This window comes from Falco cherrug, chromosome 12 (genome assembly GCF_023634085.1).
Source record: "Falco cherrug isolate bFalChe1 chromosome 12, bFalChe1.pri, whole genome shotgun sequence".
Lineage (NCBI taxonomy): Eukaryota > Metazoa > Chordata > Aves > Falconiformes > Falconidae > Falco > Falco cherrug.
This window is the reverse complement of record NC_073708.1, coordinates 34,150,010-34,171,718: the sequence shown is the minus strand read 5'-3', so window position 1 is coordinate 34,171,718 and position 21,709 is coordinate 34,150,010. Positions and strand designations below refer to the sequence as shown.

Sequence of the window (21,709 nt, the reverse complement as noted above, 5' to 3'; positions counted from 1 at the left end):
TTTTCATTTATGCTACTTCAGTATTTTCAGAAATCTTCATACATACGAGATTTACAGCCATTTTCTTTTCGGCATCAAGTACTGGCTGTTGCTATGGGAACAGACAAATTCCCCCAAATACTTCTATTTCTCCTGCTTTTGCTGCTCTAATCATCTAAATTGCAAGTAATTCATACAGAAATATATCTTTGTTTTTTTTCTTGGAAAATGTGATACATTTCATCTTCTTATCACTTACGCCAGTATAAGCCCACAGAAGTTACTATGTTGCTCCAAATGTAAAATTTATAAGCTGGGTGTTAGGCACACATTTTGAAATTATTTTATAATTCAGTACATTTTTGTCTTATTTTTTTAGTTTTTAAAAAGACATTCTGCAAGCAGAAGGGAAAAAACATTTTACTTAATGTTGAAAATCAAATGAGACATACTCACTTTCCAATTGCATTTGGCAGAATTGTAAGCTGATTGTCATCTACTTTTAAAGTTGTAAGCCTTTTCAACAGTCCTACAAAACAGGTAAGGAAGAAGTAATAGAAAAATATTTCACATTAATCTTTTTTACTTTCAGTAATCTCCCACACCCTTAAACACACACTGATTTCTAACACCAAATAACTTTGATGTAGATTTTAAAAAACATCCGTATATAGGACAGTACACAGACACATTCTTATCCCATTGAAAATCTGTTTCATCAAAATGAAGCACTGATTAAATGTTAAGCTGAACTGCAAGCGAAGTATTAAGCATACACCTGGAGTCTTAAAAAAATGTAACCAAAATAATAATAGTATCCTATCTGTGTAGGAAGAGTAGTATTTCTACACATCTATTAACGTTTCAGTTGGATTCCTGTTGCTTTGAAAAAAAGGTGCTCACGTCGTAACAGGTATAGACAGAAAACTAGAATCAGACTGAAAACCAGAATCAATCCTGAATGCATTTGTATATACAGCTAATTCTTTTTAAAAGAATTATTACATCTCTAAGTGTAAGCAGATGCATTAACTGGGTAACATTTACCAAGAAGGGAATGAAACTTCTGTTTTACCAGTGCATAACAGCAGGACACAATAAAAAAGTGGAAAAATTGGAAAAATATTCTATTACAGTGCTAGAAACAGAGTCTGAAATGGATTTCCATGTTCTGGAAGTTGTTAATATTTCAAAATATGTTTTTTCCTGAAAGAATTCTGGATAACTGAAATAGCATTTTTAAATTATTATTCGTAATTAATGTTGGGATAATAAAAATTAATCACAGGAAAATGTTACTGAATGTGCCATAATATGAAAGCTGAAGCAAATGGAAAGTATAATTAAAGGGCTAATAGAAACACTACTCATTTCAATTGCAGAAGCATTTTGGTTGAAAACTTTTTTCAAAATCAACATGTTCCTAAGAAACCTCTAGGTTTCAACAAGATTTTGTTTTAAAAGGAAGAATTTAACACCAAAATGAATTTCAGCAAGCTCTCATCTTAAATTGCAGTACAAAAATGACTCTTTTTGCTTTACTTCTGTTAAATCTATTACCATTCAGCAACAGGAATTTGGAAATGAGAACTGAATATATCCAACTGCAAGAATGTATAAATCAAAATGTAGATATTTGTTCCTTTTGTATAGGAGGTAAAATGCCCTCTAAAAATCAATCTGCACATACATATCAGAAAACCACATAAAGCAAAGACTCTAGAATTTATGGTGAGATGTAGAAGACCAAAATGGAAAACAGCTGTATGAGACAACTAGTAACATTCATGTAGCACAGTATTATTAATTAGCAATACATTTCAGAACCTTGACTATGTTGATTTAAAATTTGGGAATTTAACAGTTCCATGTTCAAAGGAATGTACTTAGGAAAGTGAAAAAGACTATAATGATACAGTGGGCTCATCAGCTGGAAGCAATTTGAGACAGATCTCAAGTGTTTCCAAAGAAAACAAAAGGGAGCAAGACCAAAATGAAATATCCAGATGTACAGAGTGATATACCTGCAGCCACTTAGCTTCCAGAATTTCTATATATTCTAAATAATTCAGAAATTCAGTGCATGCAATATTGTAAAAAAAGAAAATTAATAGTTCAAACTATCTCTTTGTTTAATGCTCTCACATGGAATTGCACCACTGTGACTAAGAGTAGCAATTTCCTTCAAGAGTTTCACACTGTTAACATAATCAGCATTATACTTACAAATTTAGATCAGATCAATTATATCTTTCTTTGCTTATTTTCTTTAAAATAGCAAATCAGAATAATCAATACCTTCTAACCATGGATTTTTTTCCCAGACTTTATAAAATGGTCTTCATGGACTGTCCAGACACAGATGTTTCAAACTCCTTTGGAATTTAATGGCAGTCCTTATCCCAGTTATTATAAAGTCTCATAATTGCCAACAAAAAAAAGAAAGATATAAATGAAATTCTCAGCTGTAAAAGATTACAAGAAATCCCAAGCTTTTCTCACCTATCGAGTCTGGCAGTTGCTGCAGCATGTTTGATGACAACAGGAGATCTTCAAGTCCTTCACATCCTGATATGTCCAAATCAACAGTTTCTATCCTGTTTTTTGACACATCCAGGTACACGAGCTGTTTTAACTTCCCTATAGACTTAATAGCACGTTACAAAGTGTTACTTGAACAGGTATACACTGCAAGCCAGTTTCTAAGTTTAATTAATGACAACAGTAATACAGGCTTATATTTGGTTAACTCAGCATCCTTTTTACAAGAGCCATCTCACTGAAGCAGTACCAGTGGTGGTCTAACAGCCTTCTTGTTCAGCTAGCTGCAAAAGGAACTCCCAAACTAAATGACATGCTAAACTAATTAATGTGTTCCAGATTCATTAAATCTGCTGAAAGTTTGAGTTCTCAGTCATACAGCTGTATTGTTTCTTCATTTGGACACAGGTCCAAAGGACATTTACTCACAATTCACATCTACTTGACAGTCCTTAAGATCACTGAGGCTAGATGTGCAGGTAAAGCTTTTCTGCGTCAAACATTCTCTGAATTTTATAAAATCTAAAATTAGACTTTAGATATTCATAGTTCAATTAACCCCAACAGTATGCTTCTGTGAATACAGTTAACTGCAGCTATAACATCAATGAGCAACATGACAGGAATCCTTCCCTAATTTCTTTGAAAAATCTGTGGAGCATGTAAGAGTTTGAAGCCTGGAGAAGCAACCTGCTCCTTCATCCATTATAACAAGATGGTCACATCATTCTAGATGTGAAATTTCATCAAGAAAATAACCAAAAAGATGCTGTTATTTTTCTTACAAGTAAAGCCTACAAGTGGAACAGCAAAGAGGTGTCACTGCGGGGTCTGGCGTAACCCAAGCAGAGGCAGAGGGGTGCTGCAGGCTGGAGGGCTGCACAGGAGGAGCCAGGCGGGGCAGCGCAGTGCTGGCATTGAGCGCGACCACGCAGCTGTGCACCCACAGAAATACTTCGTGATCCAGAGGAATTACCTCATTGTTACAAAGATGTTAAATGAGGAATATCAAACTTTGTTTCAAACCAGATGAATAAATATTAGTGGCCTATGAGGGAACTCCCTTTATGGATGTTGAGAAAGCCATGGAAATTACTTGGGAAGCGTATGGACTCTGTAAATGTCCAAGTTCTTGGGAGTGGGTTTTTTAGTTATTATATATACTTTTAGTAGTTATTTACTGTACACATGAAGAAGGAAAATAGTTACAGACAGCTTCATCTACAGGTACTTTCAAACCAATATGAATATAACTTTTCATCTCTTACCTTGCTGAGATCTGCTCTCTGCTTCTAAGGATGCAGTTTCATGCTATCTTTAATCACATCAGAGTTGTTGTATAAAGGGAAAATCTCCCTTTCACCCCAACCTTTGCCATTCTACCCATATTACAGCTGAATACAATCTTTGTTTCTAGCACAGACTACTTATTAAAAAACTGAACTATCAACATTGGAAACATGGCAAATCTCTAAATCTTAAAATTGATTACCATTTGGTATTTTCTTTCCATTTTAAAAAGTCAAATTATAAAGCTAGTATTAACAGTTTAAAACCTTCTTTTGGAGAAGGCTTTCATAAAACATCATCTAGAATCCACTAGGATCAGATTCAGGAAACATGAATTATTTACTGAAAATAATTATGCTCCTTGGGATTCAGTACCATGATCTACTGAACATCTTCAACTAAGTACCCTCCTCCAGGGTTATGAGAGCTCAGCAGGATGGTGTTTGGAACACATTTTAGCACTGGATATATCAACCAATTTCATCGTGAACAGAAAAGAAACAGAATAATGGTTAAAATGTTTTCCCACACTCTTGTGTATCTGATATTTCTTTTACTCAGTTACACTGCAGCAACAACACTGCAATATTTCTGGTTTTGATCTCCAGCTGGTTTCCGTATCAAGAAGTGGCTTCAACAACAGCTTTTCTTTTCACTAACAGAGCACTCAAAGAGTGGATATTTGGACAGCGACTGAAAATGATCATTTTGACAAAGCAGGATGCAAGAACAAAATAAAAAATGAAGGTAATCAATTTATTATGACATAAACCAGTCACTGCTCAACGCAAAAAATTGCATTTTAGTTAACAAATGTTCAAAGCTGAAAGAGGAAGTACTTTTTCTTCCAACACCTAGACATGTTTGTGCTAGATCTAGTTCTACATTTTCCCCGCAGCAATGAAGAGCATTATTATGTGAAACATAAAATGTGTTACCTGTGTGACAAAATGCTGATGACAGGGTTCCCTTTCTCCAGTCATAATCACTGTAGGTATTTTAGAGCAACAACCTCAAATAATTTATGGCAATAAAAATTGAAAACCAAAGTTCTAATTTGGGGTAGCAACAACTCAGAAGCAGCATGAATATATAACCATGACCCTAATGTTTTGATTGTAAAAGATTTTTTGTTCCATTTCTAAATGGAGCACCTTCTAGAGAAGTGTATCTTCACTGCCTCAGAATTGCTTTTAGTATAGTTCAATCTGTACATACTAGCTGTTACTTTGAAGTTTATTTAGATTACTTAATATTCCCTCTTCCTTTTTAAAACTCATGTGCATTTTTATAAAACTGCTAGTTAATGCATGGTGACTGAGAAGACAATAGGAAATTATTTCCCCTCACAATGAGAACTATGCAAGGCTTAAATAAAACAGGCACATCCCTGTTAACACACTATCATGAAATAACATTTAAAAGGTTTTCATATGAATGGCTATGCTGAGACTTCTATTTCTTGATAATAATTAAACATTACATGAACTGTACCTATTCAAGAAAACGTTCATGCATTCATTTATGGCAAGGTAAATAGTTCATCATATCACACAGTAATTTAATGACTTAAAATAAATGTTCATACCCCAGGTAGTATTTGCAAAGAATTATTGTCCATCCACAATTCCTTTAGATTCTGTATTTGTTCGAGAACCTCAGGCTGAGAAAAAGAATACAGTATTACAATGACAGTTAAGTAAATATATCTTTTTAAAATATAAAGACATATTTTCTTAAAGAAAAGATTCCCTCTTCACCTTCCTTTTTTTTTTTATAATCCCCGTCAGACTTTCAGATAGTTAATGACTTGAACAGTATGCTCATTTCATTTAATTGAGCCACTGTTGCTCTTTTTCAAAACTTGTAAAATTTAAGAACTCTTTGGAAAAGAAATGAATGCAAAGAACTTAGAAGTTCTTGTTCTAAACAGTCCATCGGCAGTATGCAATTTATGAAAAAGGCAAATAAAAAGTGAGTTGTGGAGCTTCAGAAACAATGCACTGAAAAAGACCAAATCTCATCTTGCAGCACATGTGAAACTCTGCCTTTTGCATGATTTATAGTCTTCCAATAGCTTAACAGAGTCACATTGCTGTACACTTTCCTGGATATACTGCAACTCTCATATTCAGTAGTTAAAACAGCAGTATGCAATGATAAAGCCTTAAAATTACAATATTAAACTTTAATCTAAGATGTTCTATTCTTTTCAACACTACAGGATATTAGTGAGAGAAACAGAAAAAGGCAATTCCTGAAATAATTTCTCATTCATTACAGCCGTGAAAATCAAGAATGATCAAGTCACAAATATTTCCATGTTTCAGCCTAAGCAATATTGTTCTTCTTCATGAAACACTTAATTTTCGCAGGTAAAACAAGACTTCCAATTTGCCTTAGCTCTGTAAAGTTATAGAGATTTTTTTCAAAGTCTGCCAGAACCTGATAATAAGTATTTCACTTGGTTCTGACTAAATCAGATTTTAGCATTTTAAAAGCATGTACTACTATTTCACTGGAATTATTTCAACACAGCTAGAAACAAGTGTTATCTCTCTAGCATCACAGGACTTCAAGAGAGACCTCTTATCTCCTGTGGTCTAATTTCTCCGGAATGCTGTAATTCCTGTAAGAAATATGATTTTCTGGTTGCACAGGTCACATGGCACATTATGAGGGAAGCTCTCAATGCATCATCAGATAAGAAAGAACCTGCTCATCTTGAGAGCTCAACCCCTCAGCTTTCCACATTGTCGCATAGTGTGTTTCTATTAAAAAATTAGTAGTCAGTATTTTAAAGATAATTTATTTTGCCTTGGCTAATTCTATTGAATTTTTTTTGTCCTTCAGTAGTTAAAAACACTTCTAATTCCCAGGCTAAACTGATTAATGGCCATTTTATACTATTTGTTCCTGTACTGATTAATGTTTCTTTATTCCTCCAGAGTGTTCGCTGACTACCATTATTACAGACAATCATCATTTCCCCTGTCAACTTTAATTTTCTTTTAAATTCCTCTCATTAGACAGGCACCCTTCTCAAAGGCAACAGTATACTCCTATGTTGTACATATCACAGTTTGATTTGAAATTTCTTGAGCATGGATTATGGTACACCATTATTACGGTACACCATGGATTACGCCATAGCATTACGGTATAACATAATCCAGAGAAGATCTCACTAATGTTTTGAAAAGTGGTATTAAAAACTTATTTGTCTCTGTTAGAAATGCTTCTGCTGATGCATTTTTGGGAATATTTTCACCTTCCATGTAGATTGCCACAATTAGATTAGAACAGAATAGAACAGAACAGAATATTTCAGTTGGAAGGGACCTACAGTGACCATCCAGCCCCACTGCCTGACCAGTTCAGGGCTGACCAAAACTTAAAGGATGTTATTAAGGGCACTGTCCAAATGCCTGTTAGACACTGACAGTCTTGGGGCACGGACCACCCCTTAGGAAGCCTGTTCCAGGATCTGACCACCACCTCAGTAAAGAAATCCTTCTTAGTATCAAGTCTGAATTGAAGACTGACATTAATCTTTGGTAAAAGTGTATTACATTTTACCTTCTTTCCTTCTCTCCCTACCTTTAACTATTTTCCTTCAAAATGCCTTTTGAAGCCCTCCTGCTGACGGCAGATTCCTGAAACTCTGGGAAGAACGACAACCAGCCTTACCCCATCTTGCAGGCAGAGGTACAATTGCTGTTTATCATTTGTCCAGTGCCAATTTTTGACACTGCAAAGATCAGGAGATTTCAAATCCTTGACCCACACCTTGTGATTTAATGCTCCAGTTTTCCCAGAGACCCGTGATACAAATTGTCTATTCCCTTCCTTGATTACATTAAGTCACTTGAATATGGCTGCTATTTAGGAAGCAACGATTTCTATTTCAGGAACACTTACCTATCTTGTGATTTCTGTAATCTTGTTTCCAGAAAATGAATCAACAGAATAACTTCCTTTTTGCAACTACCTTTGTTCTTAGCCCCATGCCTATTGCTCCAGTTTGTCTGTACGAAGAGCACGCAGTCTTCCGGTGCAAAGGGAGGGACTTCAATAGTCCAGGGATGGACTCTCAAAGAAATCAAGCTTTTCCACACCACCACAGTTCTAGGTAGTATTTTTCTCCAATAAGAAGAAAGTTTTTATTGAAACTCAGATCAGATTTTCAGAATCCATAGGAACAGGACCTATCAATCCTTTTTTCCAAGTGACCTTGATTTAAACCAGTACCACTATTCCTATGACGTTTCTGCAGATCCATGCTGCTCCCTAGCCTCTTGGCCCATTTTGCCTCTGGCATTTGATTCTAGAGTTCATACGTTTTTTGATCAACTTCCTGAAAAATGAGTCAGCTCAGGGAGTCTGGCCCTAATAGCAGTATGGGGCCACTGAACTCCTCATTTACCATTCTTAGGGGACAGTACGCTACAATGCAAAAACACAGAATGATGTTGCAGTCATTTATAATAAAGACTACAAAACCAACTCACCTCCAAAAAAGAAATACTGAATTCAGGAAGCATATATGTATTTCTGTAATCAAAATTCTAAATACCATTTCTGAAAATTTTTATTCTATTTAGCTGTGCAAAATATTTCTAGCTTTAATTAAAAATGAGTTAAAACCATCTATTTTTTCCTACATAGCAGTATAAATTAGTGAACGTAAACAGGTTTAAACCGTAATGGCAGAAGTTAGTGCGCTGCCTATAAGCCAGATGCAGACTCTTCACTACAGCCTTCTACTACTAGATGACATTTCAAAATTTGTTTAAAGTGAAATTAACTTGATTTTAAGTAAAGCTATAGGAAACATCACCTCATAAAATTGTAAGCCCTGATTCAGCAGCACTATTTTTACAGATTGTTCTATGACTCTAGAGGAAAGGTGGTGAAACTCACAGGGCATAACAGTCACTAGACAGGCTGTTGGTAAAGAAGGTGCACACAGACATTTATTTCACCATCAGTGCAATAGCAAGTGCTACAGTATTAATTAGTTGTCCTACAAAAGCACAGGCCCTCCCGAATGGCCCTAGCAGTGATAGGTCTCAAAAAGGATGAGGCAGCAATTTTTCTGTCTTTTGTTTCTCTTAACATACTAACAGTTCCTGCAGGATGAAGTCAGTGAGCTCTCCTTAAAAATAGGCACACCTTAAAACACTGTTTAAGCACCCTCATACGGTTTCTGAGAAGTGCCAATTCCTATAGAAGTAGTAGAACCATACCTAAAGGGAAGAGCAACTTGATTATATTCTATACTGATACTAGAAAAAAATTCCTGAAAGCTATTAAATGTCAGGAAACCTAATTCTCATCTTAGAGGTCAGTTAGGGACAAAAACCGCTTTTGGAGTCCAAAACTTACTTCTGCTAAAAGTGATTTCTAATATTTGCAAGATATAATGATAGGTATTAAGAAATGAATACATAATTGACACAAGTATTTACACTGAGATCATCAATTCATCCCAAATTGAAGTATTCCAGCAACAGCAGCCAGCTCAGAGTGACAATCATCTGCAGCCTTGATCTGAACTGCCGAAGCCTAATGCAGATGAGGTATATACTATTATCAGCATTCACCTCATGAACTATGATAGATCTTCCATTCTACATGGAAAAGTGACCACAGCATGTGGCCACAACACAATAATGCCTTTTAAGGAGAAGTTTAATGCCCCATGCACAGAGGATCCAAACCACACAGGCTTTCTATTAAAAAATGATGCATTTCTTACCAGCTCAGAGAATTCATTATTGCCCAGATCAAGTCTCTCCAGCTGAGTCAGTTTGTGCATTGACCTGTAACAGATTAGGAAATTTCTAAGATGAAATTTTTACCTGCAAAATGTCACTCAAATTTTGTTTAGATAAAGTTCCAATGATACTGTTACTGTAAAAAGAATTACATCTATTTGATGCTGATGCAAACGGGAAAAACATACTTCATCCTTCAGACATTAGCTAAAGTTCCTGAACTAAAAAACCTCGCAACAATTATTTTCATATAAAAATAAACATAACATCTTGGTACACTTTCGCATAGTTGCTCAAGGACAATGACCCATGTTATAAGCAATTGAAAGTAATATAAACTGTGGCATTTTTGATACAGATTCATACATTTGTTATCAACTTCTTTATAAACCACTAGAAAGTATTTTGGCTCTTCACAGCAAAAGTATGGCTGTTGCTTCCCCAAAACTGTACCTAACTACAGTCACGATGAAAATGCACTTTTGTGACCAGGATCAGCACGCTAAACGAGGTAAAGTTTAGATGAGGCTTGTTTTGAGTACCTGTGCTGGTTTAACAGAATGCACTGAGCTGCTGGGGCTCCCTCCTCTTTGGCTTGTAGTGTGGGTGACCTGAAACGTGCCTTCCATTTCAGGAATAAGCAAACAAGTTGTCACACTGACAAGCAGTGGTATTTTATGACACTTGCTGTCTGCCAGTAGCTTATGGTAATTCTATCATTGTAACATAAAACAGATAAACAACATAATAGAGATCTTTAACTAAATGAACAAGCTGAGATTCAAGCCTTTTATCTGCTGCAAGGCATATCTAGGCAAGTACTCCTCTCTGTGCAGTTCATGGCACAGCAGCCTGGCAGGGAGATGGTGTGATCCACGACACCGTGTGGGGATGGGAGCAACTCTGCTGGTGCCAGGAAAGCTGCTCCTTTTTGGGCAGCAGCTCCTCCAAGGGCAAGAAAGGCTTCACATAGACTCTGCTGCAAAAGCCTGTGCGCAAATGGCAGCAAAATCAACTCAAGCAGCTTATCCTTTTTCACGGCATTATAAAAGAAAGAGTCAAATAAGAACACATCATAAGAAAGTGAACCAAAAGTTAATATCAACCATGCTTTACGCAGTAAAGGGCTTTAAATGAGGAATAACCTGGATTTATGTCTGTGACTGATCACTACGTAACAGCAAAAAAGGCACTTCTACTGTTCAGGCTCAGGTGACTGAAACAGTGAAATAAGAGGAAAAGTGAGAAGTTGCTGAAACCCATGTGATTAAATTCTTCACTTACAGAAGTCAATGGGATAAATCTCACAGGTTTATCTCTGAATTTGTGCTGTGAGGAAAACTGGTTATCTTAAGTATAGTTTAAACTGGCAAAGGCACAAATCACAGTGTATGTGGACTGACTGTAAAAAGCATTTAAAATCTATCAGCTTTGAATATAGGCAAGCTTTTTAAAAATGCACAGTATTAAAAACTATACTTAGAACTTATGACAGCAGAAACACTGGCTCAAATAAGTAATCCCAAAGCAGCAAAGATCTTTTGAAAATGAGAGGAAAATTGCTGATCAGCTTGTGAACATGAGCTGAAGTGCTAAGCACACTAGCAGGACGGCAGGACTGTGATTTTCTTAACTTGAATGGATGCTCTGCAGTTGTGTAGCGGACAACTTTGCTCATACTGGAATAAAATAAGATTTTTCTAAAACTAATTTACTACATGATACATGTGTTTTACTATTCACTACTGCAGATCTTCCCAAACTGTCAGAATTTCATAATTACATGATTTCAAGATTAGGAAGTGGCATTAAAATTACTATGACATTGGAGAATAAGAAGAATTTCCTCATTCAAATATATCAATCTTGACTTTTTATAATGTTAAAATTTTAAAGTTAGCAAATGAGTTCAAATAGTGCACTCAATACCCTTATTTTATATTTTACAAGGTTATTAAATTTACACCAAATGGCTTTATAAATATCCTGTAAAGATTTCATTCATTATGAAAAAAATTGAATTATGATGACTATATTCTTCCAGTCCTTTTAATGAAAATTCTGCACTAAACAAGGTGGTTTAGATGGTAAATCTTCCAGGGACCTAAGTGCTATTGCTGTGCGAGTGGTGCCACATGGCGGGCAGTGACCTGGGCGGCTGGCCCTCCGCCATCCCATCGAACCCTGCCACGGTCCCCGCCCCCAGTTTGGCTCCTACAGCTCAGCTCCACCCCAAGCAGTTCCTGGGCACAGCCGGGAGACAGCCTGAGACAGGACCCCTTCCCAAAGGCAACATGGCCACTCTGTTCTGGATCAAGTTCAAATTTAATAAATTAGAAAGTGCCTTTATTTCCATGAATGAAATTGGAACAGGACATTACCTCTGCTGCAGAATTCCTCTTTAAGCCCTGGTAGACCTGACATGCTCTAAACACCATACTTGATTGTGGTGGTTGTAGTGAAAAAAGAGGATAAAAATAATTAAGTAACTTAGCATTAACTGCAACAGCCAGTTCAGAGGACTTCTAAGGTAATCAGAGCTGATCCTAATCAAAAAATTAGCAGAGTCTTAATTGATGTGATCTAAAATATCAGCCATTTTATCTCTGCAATTTGTATATGAAGTGAAACAGATTATCAAAGATGCTATGGCTAAAAACCATAGACCTGTTTAAACACTTAAATTATGGAAAAATGAGGTTGTGATGGGGCCAGATAGAGAACGCTGCCTCATATTTATTACAAGCAAAATTTACTTTTAGTTTTCTAAAATAGGAAAAAAAAAATCACAGAAGTACAAATGCCATACTTCAGTAGCAAAGTGAAGTATTTTTTGCTACACGTTAGTAAAATAAAAAAACCCAGATAAACAAATATTCCACTTTCAAGTTTAAGAAGTTATATACTTCATTTGATTTCTTTAATTAAACACTTTGACCTACTGTATTACTTCACTTTCAGCCTAACTTCAAGGAATGAATCTTACAGTCAGAAATTAAGATCAGGCATCAGATGTGCTTCTGTACAAAAATCAAAGTTCTGTATAGGAGCTGCCTCTCACAAATAGTTCACCACTGAACCAAATGAATAATTCCTTTTGCTAGAACCTGCTGTCTTTCATATCTAGGCTGTTATCTTCCATCTAACATAAACTGCAGTATTTTCAAACAGAAAATTTACGCTAGATAATGAAATAATCACAATGCATTTACTCAACAAATTTGGGAAGTGCAATGCCAAGTCCTAAAGTCCTTTGAAACGGGTGTTACCAGTGCTGCGGAACTACCAGTAATACCACTGCAGGGCATATTCCTATACCATTGATTTCTTTTGTGCCTTCTGTGTTACCATATGGCTGTTTTAACCTTGATGGCCTTCCAAAATGTTCTTCTAAGTGTTCACCTTTCTACTTGCTCACTACTGGTCTTTTTTTGTCCAGTTTCGCACAATCTCAGTTTCCTAATGAGTCTCTGAAACCTAGCAAATATGTTATTCCTGCTGATCAGTTGGTGCTTTGGAAATAGCTAGAAACAGTTTCCTTTCAGAATCATTTCTTCTTTCTATGCTGACAGTCACCCCAGCACAGATTAATTCATGATAATTTTGCTTTTTAATGCTTTCTGATAGTTCACCTATTTCATACTCACTCAAGTCCACTGCTGTATATCGTTTATTTTTTTTTCCTGTCCCACTCTTTTCCAATATATTTTCCAAACTATTTGATCAACATTCACAAACAACTTTCAGGCAAGAAAGCAACAGACTTTTTCCTTGTTTGCTAACATCAATGGTAGCTGACCACACACCTCCAAAGGGATTAGCACCCAAATGAAAATTAAATGAAAAAGTAATGACAGATTTTTTGACTACAAGGTACAAAATCAGATGCTGTAGTTTAAGCCTAGAACATGGAGGTATGAAATCTGGCACTGTTCCAAAACAATATTTATCAATATATCTATGATCAGTACAGACTGAGCACATAGATTCTTAATCAGAAACTTCCTATATACCCTACACAGATCCCCATTTTAGTGATACAAATCTTGATTCATGCTCCCCAGCTCCCAGCCTGTTTCTTACTACATTTTTGTTCTTACAGTATTCGTTACTTTGAATTACTCTTGCAATAAAACCAGAAGGAATAATGAAAATATTTTATCATTTAATGGTAGCTCCTTAGTCTGCAAGAGTATCTGGAAGGTTGGGAGCCATTCAAGAAGCAATAAGCATTCCATCAGCACAACAGATGGGGAGGCTGAAGAAAGACAATGAAGTCACCTGGACAAGTGAATGTTTCATGCTCTCCCCAAAATGATTCCATGTTATATTATAATCTCCATTAAAAAAATAGGGGAAAATGTTTTTAACCCCTCTGGTGCTCTAACTGCACTGTACTTTGCTCTGCAATGTCTTGCAAAAGCTGACTGAACTTTTACACATCCACACAAAAGCTCAGTTTAATAAACAATGCTGCAACACACTCAAGTCAGCTCTTTTACTCTCCCTTTCTCTTTAAATAATATACACATCCCTAAAAAATGTTTATGTTTTGTCTAACTTACTCCTAAAACTTTCACCATTGTCTTAATTGATTTGTTATTAATCTACTTTAGGCTTCTGACATTTAGATACAAGTTGTAAATATCATATACACAATTTTTAATTAATTGAACTCAATGGAATAAGCAATTACATTAGTAATTGCAAACTTGATGACTATGGAGATTCTCGTTACCATACAGAATCTCATTAACTTTAGGAGAATTCTTTACACTAATGTGTGCGCTCCCTGCCAGCGTTTGCAAGACTGGACTCAAGAGTTTTCTAAAACTTATTACACTTACTTATACCCAATTTACCAGTTGCCGTTTTGGAAATCAAATTATTTTTGCTTAAAACAAATCAACAGGACACCTTTGAGGACTAGCCACCTGTTAAGCAGTCAGGTAGTGCACACACTTTCAGTCTGGAAGTCGTGAAAAGCATTTAAATATTACCAAAATTCCTTAATAAATCCTGAGGGCAGGTTTCACTCCTTAGTACCGCAAAAAGGTTTTATACTACAGGAGACACATTTCAGTATGTGAGCATTGCAAGTTTACAGTTCTTTACACCTGCAGATGTTACAAGTTTTTCAGTTATAATATTTACTCTATACACACAAGCATTACATAGTAGAATGCTCTCACAATCAAAAAAAGCAGGAAGCATGACACACATTTTTAACAGTTTCTACAGTTTTCTGTCCCAGGCAGTATTACCTGTGACTTTATCATTCTGCATCAAAGTCAGTAAAAGCTTCTACTGACTGTGATCCCTCATGCCCAATGTTAAAGTGCTCAAAAAACTCCAGCCACAAGCCTGAAAATACCCACTAACTGGAACTGAAAACTCAAGAGCAGTATTCCTTTGTTATTTACATATATAATTATTGTTTATACCTATACAGAATTAAAAATGTGAAACTCTTCAGAGATTAAATGAATGGTAATTAAGTTACAATCCATTGGTAAAAACTTGTGTATTTCATACTGTATTCAACCTTTGAACACCACACTTTAAAAGGTTTGGTTCTGGTTCTACTACTGTATATTCATTATAAAAGGCAACTTTTAAACATTACTTTCTGTAATTTCTACAGTCAGATACATAGTTTCAGAAACCGTAACATTTATATGGGGGCAGATTAATTTTAGTTAGCTGGTACTACATCAAAAGATAAAGCACACTGCCAAATGTACCCAAAGGACTATTATATGAGATTTTTCATTAGCTTGTGATATTTTTATCTCTTTCATGTAATTACTTATATTTTTCTTATGAAAAGATTCATTATATTTTTTATGCACGGTCATTTTATAAAGGTGGAACAGGAAAGGTGTGATTATGAGTAATGCTCAGTTAAATATTCATTGCTTAAATGATGTAATGTAATATAATTAATGTGCTAATAAAACTTGCAGCCAAAAATTTCACATAAATCTTTATCCATATTGGATTTGGATCTATTCTACCATTTATAAGTAACTGCAGGAGTTATATGCAGATGATCTGATTCTTGGCTATGGAAGTGGACCTCATGGTAGGTTCAGAATAAGGTCACTCTTTTTAAAAATTATTTTAAAACACAATAATGGAACATGGTTCTCAAAAAACTACAAAGGCATCAAAACCAGCATAGAGAGTAGCTTAGAGAGATTACTGAATACTTGGTGAAAAATTACCATTGCTCACAACAGTTTAAAAACATTCACACTCCATAAATTAGAACTCACGTTATGCAGTTCAGTGGTATTAATAACAATTCATGGTAATCACATATATTGCCTAATATAACTTTCTCATGTCCTTGTATGTTTCCTTTTGCTGCCTTATTTAGAAGATTAACTTATCCACACATTGCAAACACTTCAAATAACCAGGAAAAAAATGTCTTACATTTACAGTTTCTGACAAAACAAATGAGTCAACTGCCATACATTATTTTCATTAAATCATGGTATTCTCATCAAAATCCCGGTCAGCTTTTCTGACAGATAGGAGATGGTGGTTACATGAAGGCTTATCCAAACCTTCAAACACAAACTTCTAATCACACCTGAATTATTCCCACATATGAAGAACTGCATTCATAAAGAACAAAAGTATCTCTTACAGGTAAAAACTCATGAGTGAAAAGCAATTGGGTCAGAGCACAACTAGATTTACACAATGATAAATACAGTGAAAAAGGCAATACAATGTTGCTACACAATTAATCCATGCTTCTTGTATGTCATACTTTACAAAGACAGGACTGAGAAAGTTATAAAGGTTACATACTCTATTTCCTTGTGCAACAATATCTAGAATTATATTTTCATTTATGATAAATGGATACCATTATTTTCTGAAGAAATAAAAAGCAAATTAAAAAGCAAGTATGTTGCCATTACTGGATTTTCTGCTGTATTCACTTCAAATAATATTTTCTCACACTTCTGTTGTACACAGTAATCGTTATTTCAAAGTTGTTAAAATGTCACATTCAAGAGTCTCTTCCAGGTTTAGGATTTTAAACCTTGCAATGTAACTTTAAATTCATTAATGAATCAGTTTGGAAGTTACATTGTAAAATTAAGAACATTAATAGTTTACCTGTTGCAGAGTAGTTAAACCTTAACCAGGGCTGAAGAATTACATGGTACATTCACAAGCAGCTATTTACTTGTGCATCACTTAACAGACTACAAAGAAAACTCAGTTTTCAGTGAATCTCAAGATAATGTATATAAGTTCTAGAATACAAAACTTGTATGGTGTAAAGCAAAGGACCCAAAGTATAAATTAATCTATCATAAAGTACAGAATCTATATGTTATCCAGGCTTCAAAATAACAGAGAATGCTTAAAAACTGATTTTGAGGATACAAAATATTGTTATACATGGACTGAAATATGTAACAGAGAAAATATCTAAAATAACATACATAATACGTATACTAACGTCTATTTAATCTTTAATTATCAAACACAATATCCACTTCAACTTTTACTTATATTGAAGAACTTAAGGATTTTACCATCTGCAGTATCAATCCACAAATCAGAGAATATAGCAGAGACCATGGCATGATGCCTAAAGCAATTAAGTCTCTGAAGACTAAATAAGTCCAGAAGCTCTCAGTCAGTCATGGCAGCGTGCTGCTTTGTTACTTGCATACGGACATTATTAACAGAAAGAGAAGCTGGGAGCAGACAACCACAAGGCATACTGCTGCCTCAGCTGCATGGCTATCAGGAATACTGCTGGACAAAATGCCCAGCTGTACACAGTGTTACTTGGGTTAAGTGTGATGGGAAATCCATCCAACATATTCATCCGGATTAAATATTCTGGACTAAGAGGCAGCCTCCATCAGCCTTTGTATCCCAGAATTGTTTGGTTTCAGAACACAGTTTGGGAGAACTACCTCAACAAAGTCTACTCGTGCTGATGCTCCTGATGCTGCCATTTCTGGTGCCCGAAAATCTGCTGACTCCACATCCTCTGCTGTTCGAGCCACTGTACACTCTCAGGCGATGGGCAAGAGCACTCTCCATCTTCAAATGCTAAGATGAGAAAAATGAATTTCAATGCCCAAAAGATGGAACTGCTGATGCAGGCGTCTAAACACAACCAATGCATCTATGGCACTGAAGACTTGCGAGACTTTACCTAATTCTGTAGCAAGGGCCTAAAATACAAAGCACCACAAAGACAAGAGTCCCATTATACAGAAACTGGAGATCAAGCTGTTCCATGATTCAGTCATAATAGAAACACACCGACAACTGATTTCAGGAAAAAATGCGTGCAAAATGTAAGGATTTTAAAAATACACTACTGAGTTAAAATATCACCTTCCACCCGGGATCCTAAATTCCCATCAGTTTTGTTTATGGTGGAAACGGATCAGATCTCTAAAATTAATCCCATAGTTCAGGACCCAGTCATGAATCACTCTACAATTGGAAAGGTTTGCTCAACTGATTGTAGAGAAAGGTGAAATCTTCACAGTTTTGACCTTCATTCACACACAAATTTCTTTCCCAACACAGCTCTCAAATCGTTGGGGAAGGGAATTCTAAATTTCAGTTCAAATCCACTTCTGCTTAACTGATTACATAAATAAACAGAATGCAGAGAAAATCTCATTAGCTAGTGCAAAGCTCCCGGCAATATCAATATGAATAAATTTATTATCTTTTTTTAAAAAAAAAACTCCTTTTTTTCCTCTTTCTCTTCTGCATCTGCTTTCTGCATTCCTCTACCTTCTTCCTGGTAACTGGCTCTGCATGTTAAAAACAAGGCTAATGTATATTTCCACTTTCTGGACTAAATTACATGAAAGTCTGCCTTACCTGGCAAACAAATTTGCTTACAATATGCCCCATGGCACATAATTAGTTATTCTTGGTGGATCCCCGTTTGTGGGTTCTTGATCACCACATGCTGGGATCACGCTGCTGCATTCTGGAGCAGCAGCTGCTCTGTCAGAATAGCCTGCTTGAACAGGGCTTACTTGCAGAGTAAGCAGCTACACCTACTGCTTTATAACAGCAGGAAAACAGGCTGGGGTCATGTCAGTGGTGTGACTACCACTAACGGATACATGTGGTACTTCTATACAGTATATTTTAAGACTGTATTCCTGAATGCTGGAGCTACAAAAACCCTAATGTATACATTCACAGCATGACCCTGAAAAGTCCTATTTGACTTATGAATCACTACTTGAAGGATCCTTTGATACAGAAAACTGAAAATTACCAGTAAACATTTGGTATTTTCTATTTCATGTTGTTTATCTCAGGAGCAATGCTATCTGGAAAATACAAGAAAATATGTACCCACTTGCAGGATTAAATGGCCTCAACTAAACTGCTATCCCTTTTCCAGAAAATAACCTTGTATCCATCTCAAAATGCCAATTTCAGTGGACAACTTGAACATGAAAAATTCACGTTTGCAAAATTTCAAAGTATAGCTAGTTAAAAACATTAAAAATACAAGTAGCAGTAAACATACACCTATTCTGTCAGTGAATTTCAGAATTAATATTCCTTAGGGCAGGGGTCCTCAAACTTTTTAACCAGGGGGCCAGCACACAGATGAAGTGGCAGGAGGTCATCTGTGGCTGCTTGGTTTCCCCCCCCCCAGCCCCCGGCAGGGGTGTGTGTGTCTGTAAATACCGGGGGCCTGGGGGGGGGTCCCCCTGGGGGGGCCATATCCAGCCCGTGGGCCGTAGTTTGAGGACCCCTGGCTTAGGGGAAGAAAGAGCTTCGGCACATTCGACTCACAGGGTGAATACACTCTAACAGTCACTAAACCTTGGAGCCAAATTCACATCTAGTAATCTGTATGTGGCTCTGATGAGATTAATGATTTTGCTATAAGATGTATGCCTTTGGACAAAGAAACACAACATATCACTAACACAGGTGACATAATGACCAATATAAATTGTTCCATATCCTGGGACAAATACACCCGGCTAACAATTCTGAACCCAGGACGCACTCTGCTTATCTAAATTCAAAACCACTAAAACTGAGAAAGATTGACTGTAGTATCATTCACTGCCACAAAGGTCACCTCACTGTTTTTGCTTAAAAGATTATTTCCTAAATAATATATCTGACAACTTACATTTTGTTTACAGTGTAATAATAGAGGGCAAAGTACACAACTGATCTGTAAACACTGCAGTACTGATCAACTTGAACATGCTATTAAATTAATATAAAATTACTAGTACTTGGGATGTGGGTCTCCACCACCTTGAAGGCTAAGGAGAAGCAGGCTCTAAGCTTCCCACTACTGTAAGTTGACTAAAAATAACCTATGTTTCACCAGGATATACAATATATTATTCTAATATCTGAAGAGTTCAACACAGGCTTTTTACACTTATGAACTGGTTTTGCATAGAATGAATGAACATAAATTGAAGAGAGATCTGGTTTTAACCTGCAAGACTGAAAATACAGTTTTGGCCCTGTTTTCCCATGTTTTCATTGCAAGAGAGCAGGAAGATGACCTAGGTTAAGATGCTGAATAATTAACAGGGATGAACCAAGTTCAAACGGTGTTAATGAATATCTGATGACTAAAAGTTAACTGTATCAGCTAAACCCCCCCCCCAAAAAAAAAGAGTAAAATAAATTTACACTTAACATAGGCTTCTTTCTTAGTAATCCTTTTGATTCCATTTCTACTAAAATATAGTCTAAAGACAGCGTGAACACCTATCAAACCCAGGATTATTTCTAAAGGGAAAGCCAGAGAAATAAAATGGGGATGGACTAGAAAAAGACAAGGATGAATTTGAGATGAAAAATATCATCACTCAATAACTCTCTACAATTATTGCGGAAGACGTGTGGAAGTAGTCACAGATGGCATGGGCACCTCAGAAAATGAAAAAGCAGAAGGACAACCCTTGTTGTCGCCACATGAAATATCTGTATATAGTTATAGTTATGCCCCCTCAGAAGTATGGTTGATTTCTTCATAGGTGATCTCCAGTAATTTTAACTGCACAAGTATAGTTTACAAGATCTGGAAGATCTCTGCTGACAGGCTCCCCAAGATAGGTGTTTTCCTAGACTATCAATAATGTGTTTGCCAGCTGGGTACAGAGCACATCAAAGCAAGTTAACCCCATGTGATGCACACTGTGCGCTGGGGAACAGCTGCTAAAGAGGAGGCCAGTGTAAGACTTCTAAGAGACACAGCTTTAAAATGAAAAAAACCAAAGCAACTGCAGGGCCATAATGTGATCTTCTTACCCAGTTATTAGAGAAGTCCTACGGTAGGCATAGAGATGATATTACGTTAGGAAGTATGGCAAAGATGGGCAAGATCTGTTTTACAATCCAACGATAGCAAGCAAGCTGCAGCAGAGCTTGTGAGCCTTACCAGAATCAGTCCACTGAAGACACTGAAAGGGGAGAAGCATAGAAAAGCCAGAAACACTAATCAGATGGCTACAAGGCATAAATACTGGATATAACTGGTGAATATATTCTACAAAATGTATTTCAATATGAAATACAAAGAGTTCATAAAAGAACTCACTGACCAGCTACAGGAGAATGTAATTGTGACAAAGAATTAATGACCATTGTCTTTTATTCAGACATATGTATTCTGCAGTTTTTCAAAAGTAATCGCCAATCACATTAAGAATATAAGCAGCTGAGTGTCATTAAGTTTTGCATGATTATTTTTATTTTGCTGATTACATAAATAAAATGCCTTGCAGTACAGTGAAGTTTTCAAGGCTTGAGGGAAACGGTAGCACAAGGTAACCTTTTGCCCACCACAGAGCTATCAGAGGTTAAGCACTGTTTGCTTGCTGGCCTTTAGGAACCTTTGATGCACTGCGAGAACACAGGTCACCAGATATCCCTTCCCTCTTTTGTGGAGGGACAAATGGCCACTGCTGAAGTTCACAGCCCACAGCATCTGCAGGTACATTTTCTATGCTTTGATATGGCTAAGGATGGCAAAAACTAAAAATGTCATGCTGCATGTGTTTAGCTCAGAACCATCCCTCCATAATCCAGCAACCTATTTAATGACAGAAACA

At 36.2% G+C, this 21,709-nt stretch overlaps 1 protein-coding gene across 7 annotated transcripts in view; it reads right to left on the bottom strand.

Annotated features, from left to right (window-relative positions):
- The window catches only part of LRRC7 (leucine rich repeat containing 7), a 183,742-nt gene that overhangs the window by 63,684 nt on the left and 98,349 nt on the right, over positions 1-21,709 (bottom strand). For 5 of the 7 annotated variants that reach the window (XM_055725249.1, XM_055725243.1, XM_055725244.1 and 2 more), the window contains exons 7-10: positions 9,572-9,635; positions 5,399-5,473; positions 2,482-2,626; positions 436-508 (exon numbers count right to left, since the gene is read on the bottom strand). In XM_055725249.1, coding sequence (XP_055581224.1) covers positions 436-508; positions 2,482-2,626; positions 5,399-5,473; positions 9,572-9,635 — 357 coding nt within the window. Of the gene's footprint in view, positions 1-435; positions 509-2,481; positions 2,627-5,398; positions 5,474-9,571; positions 9,636-16,934; positions 17,685-21,709 lie in introns of those variants that run through there. The other 2 variants (XM_027804034.2, XM_055725248.1) reach the window with 2 other exon arrangements.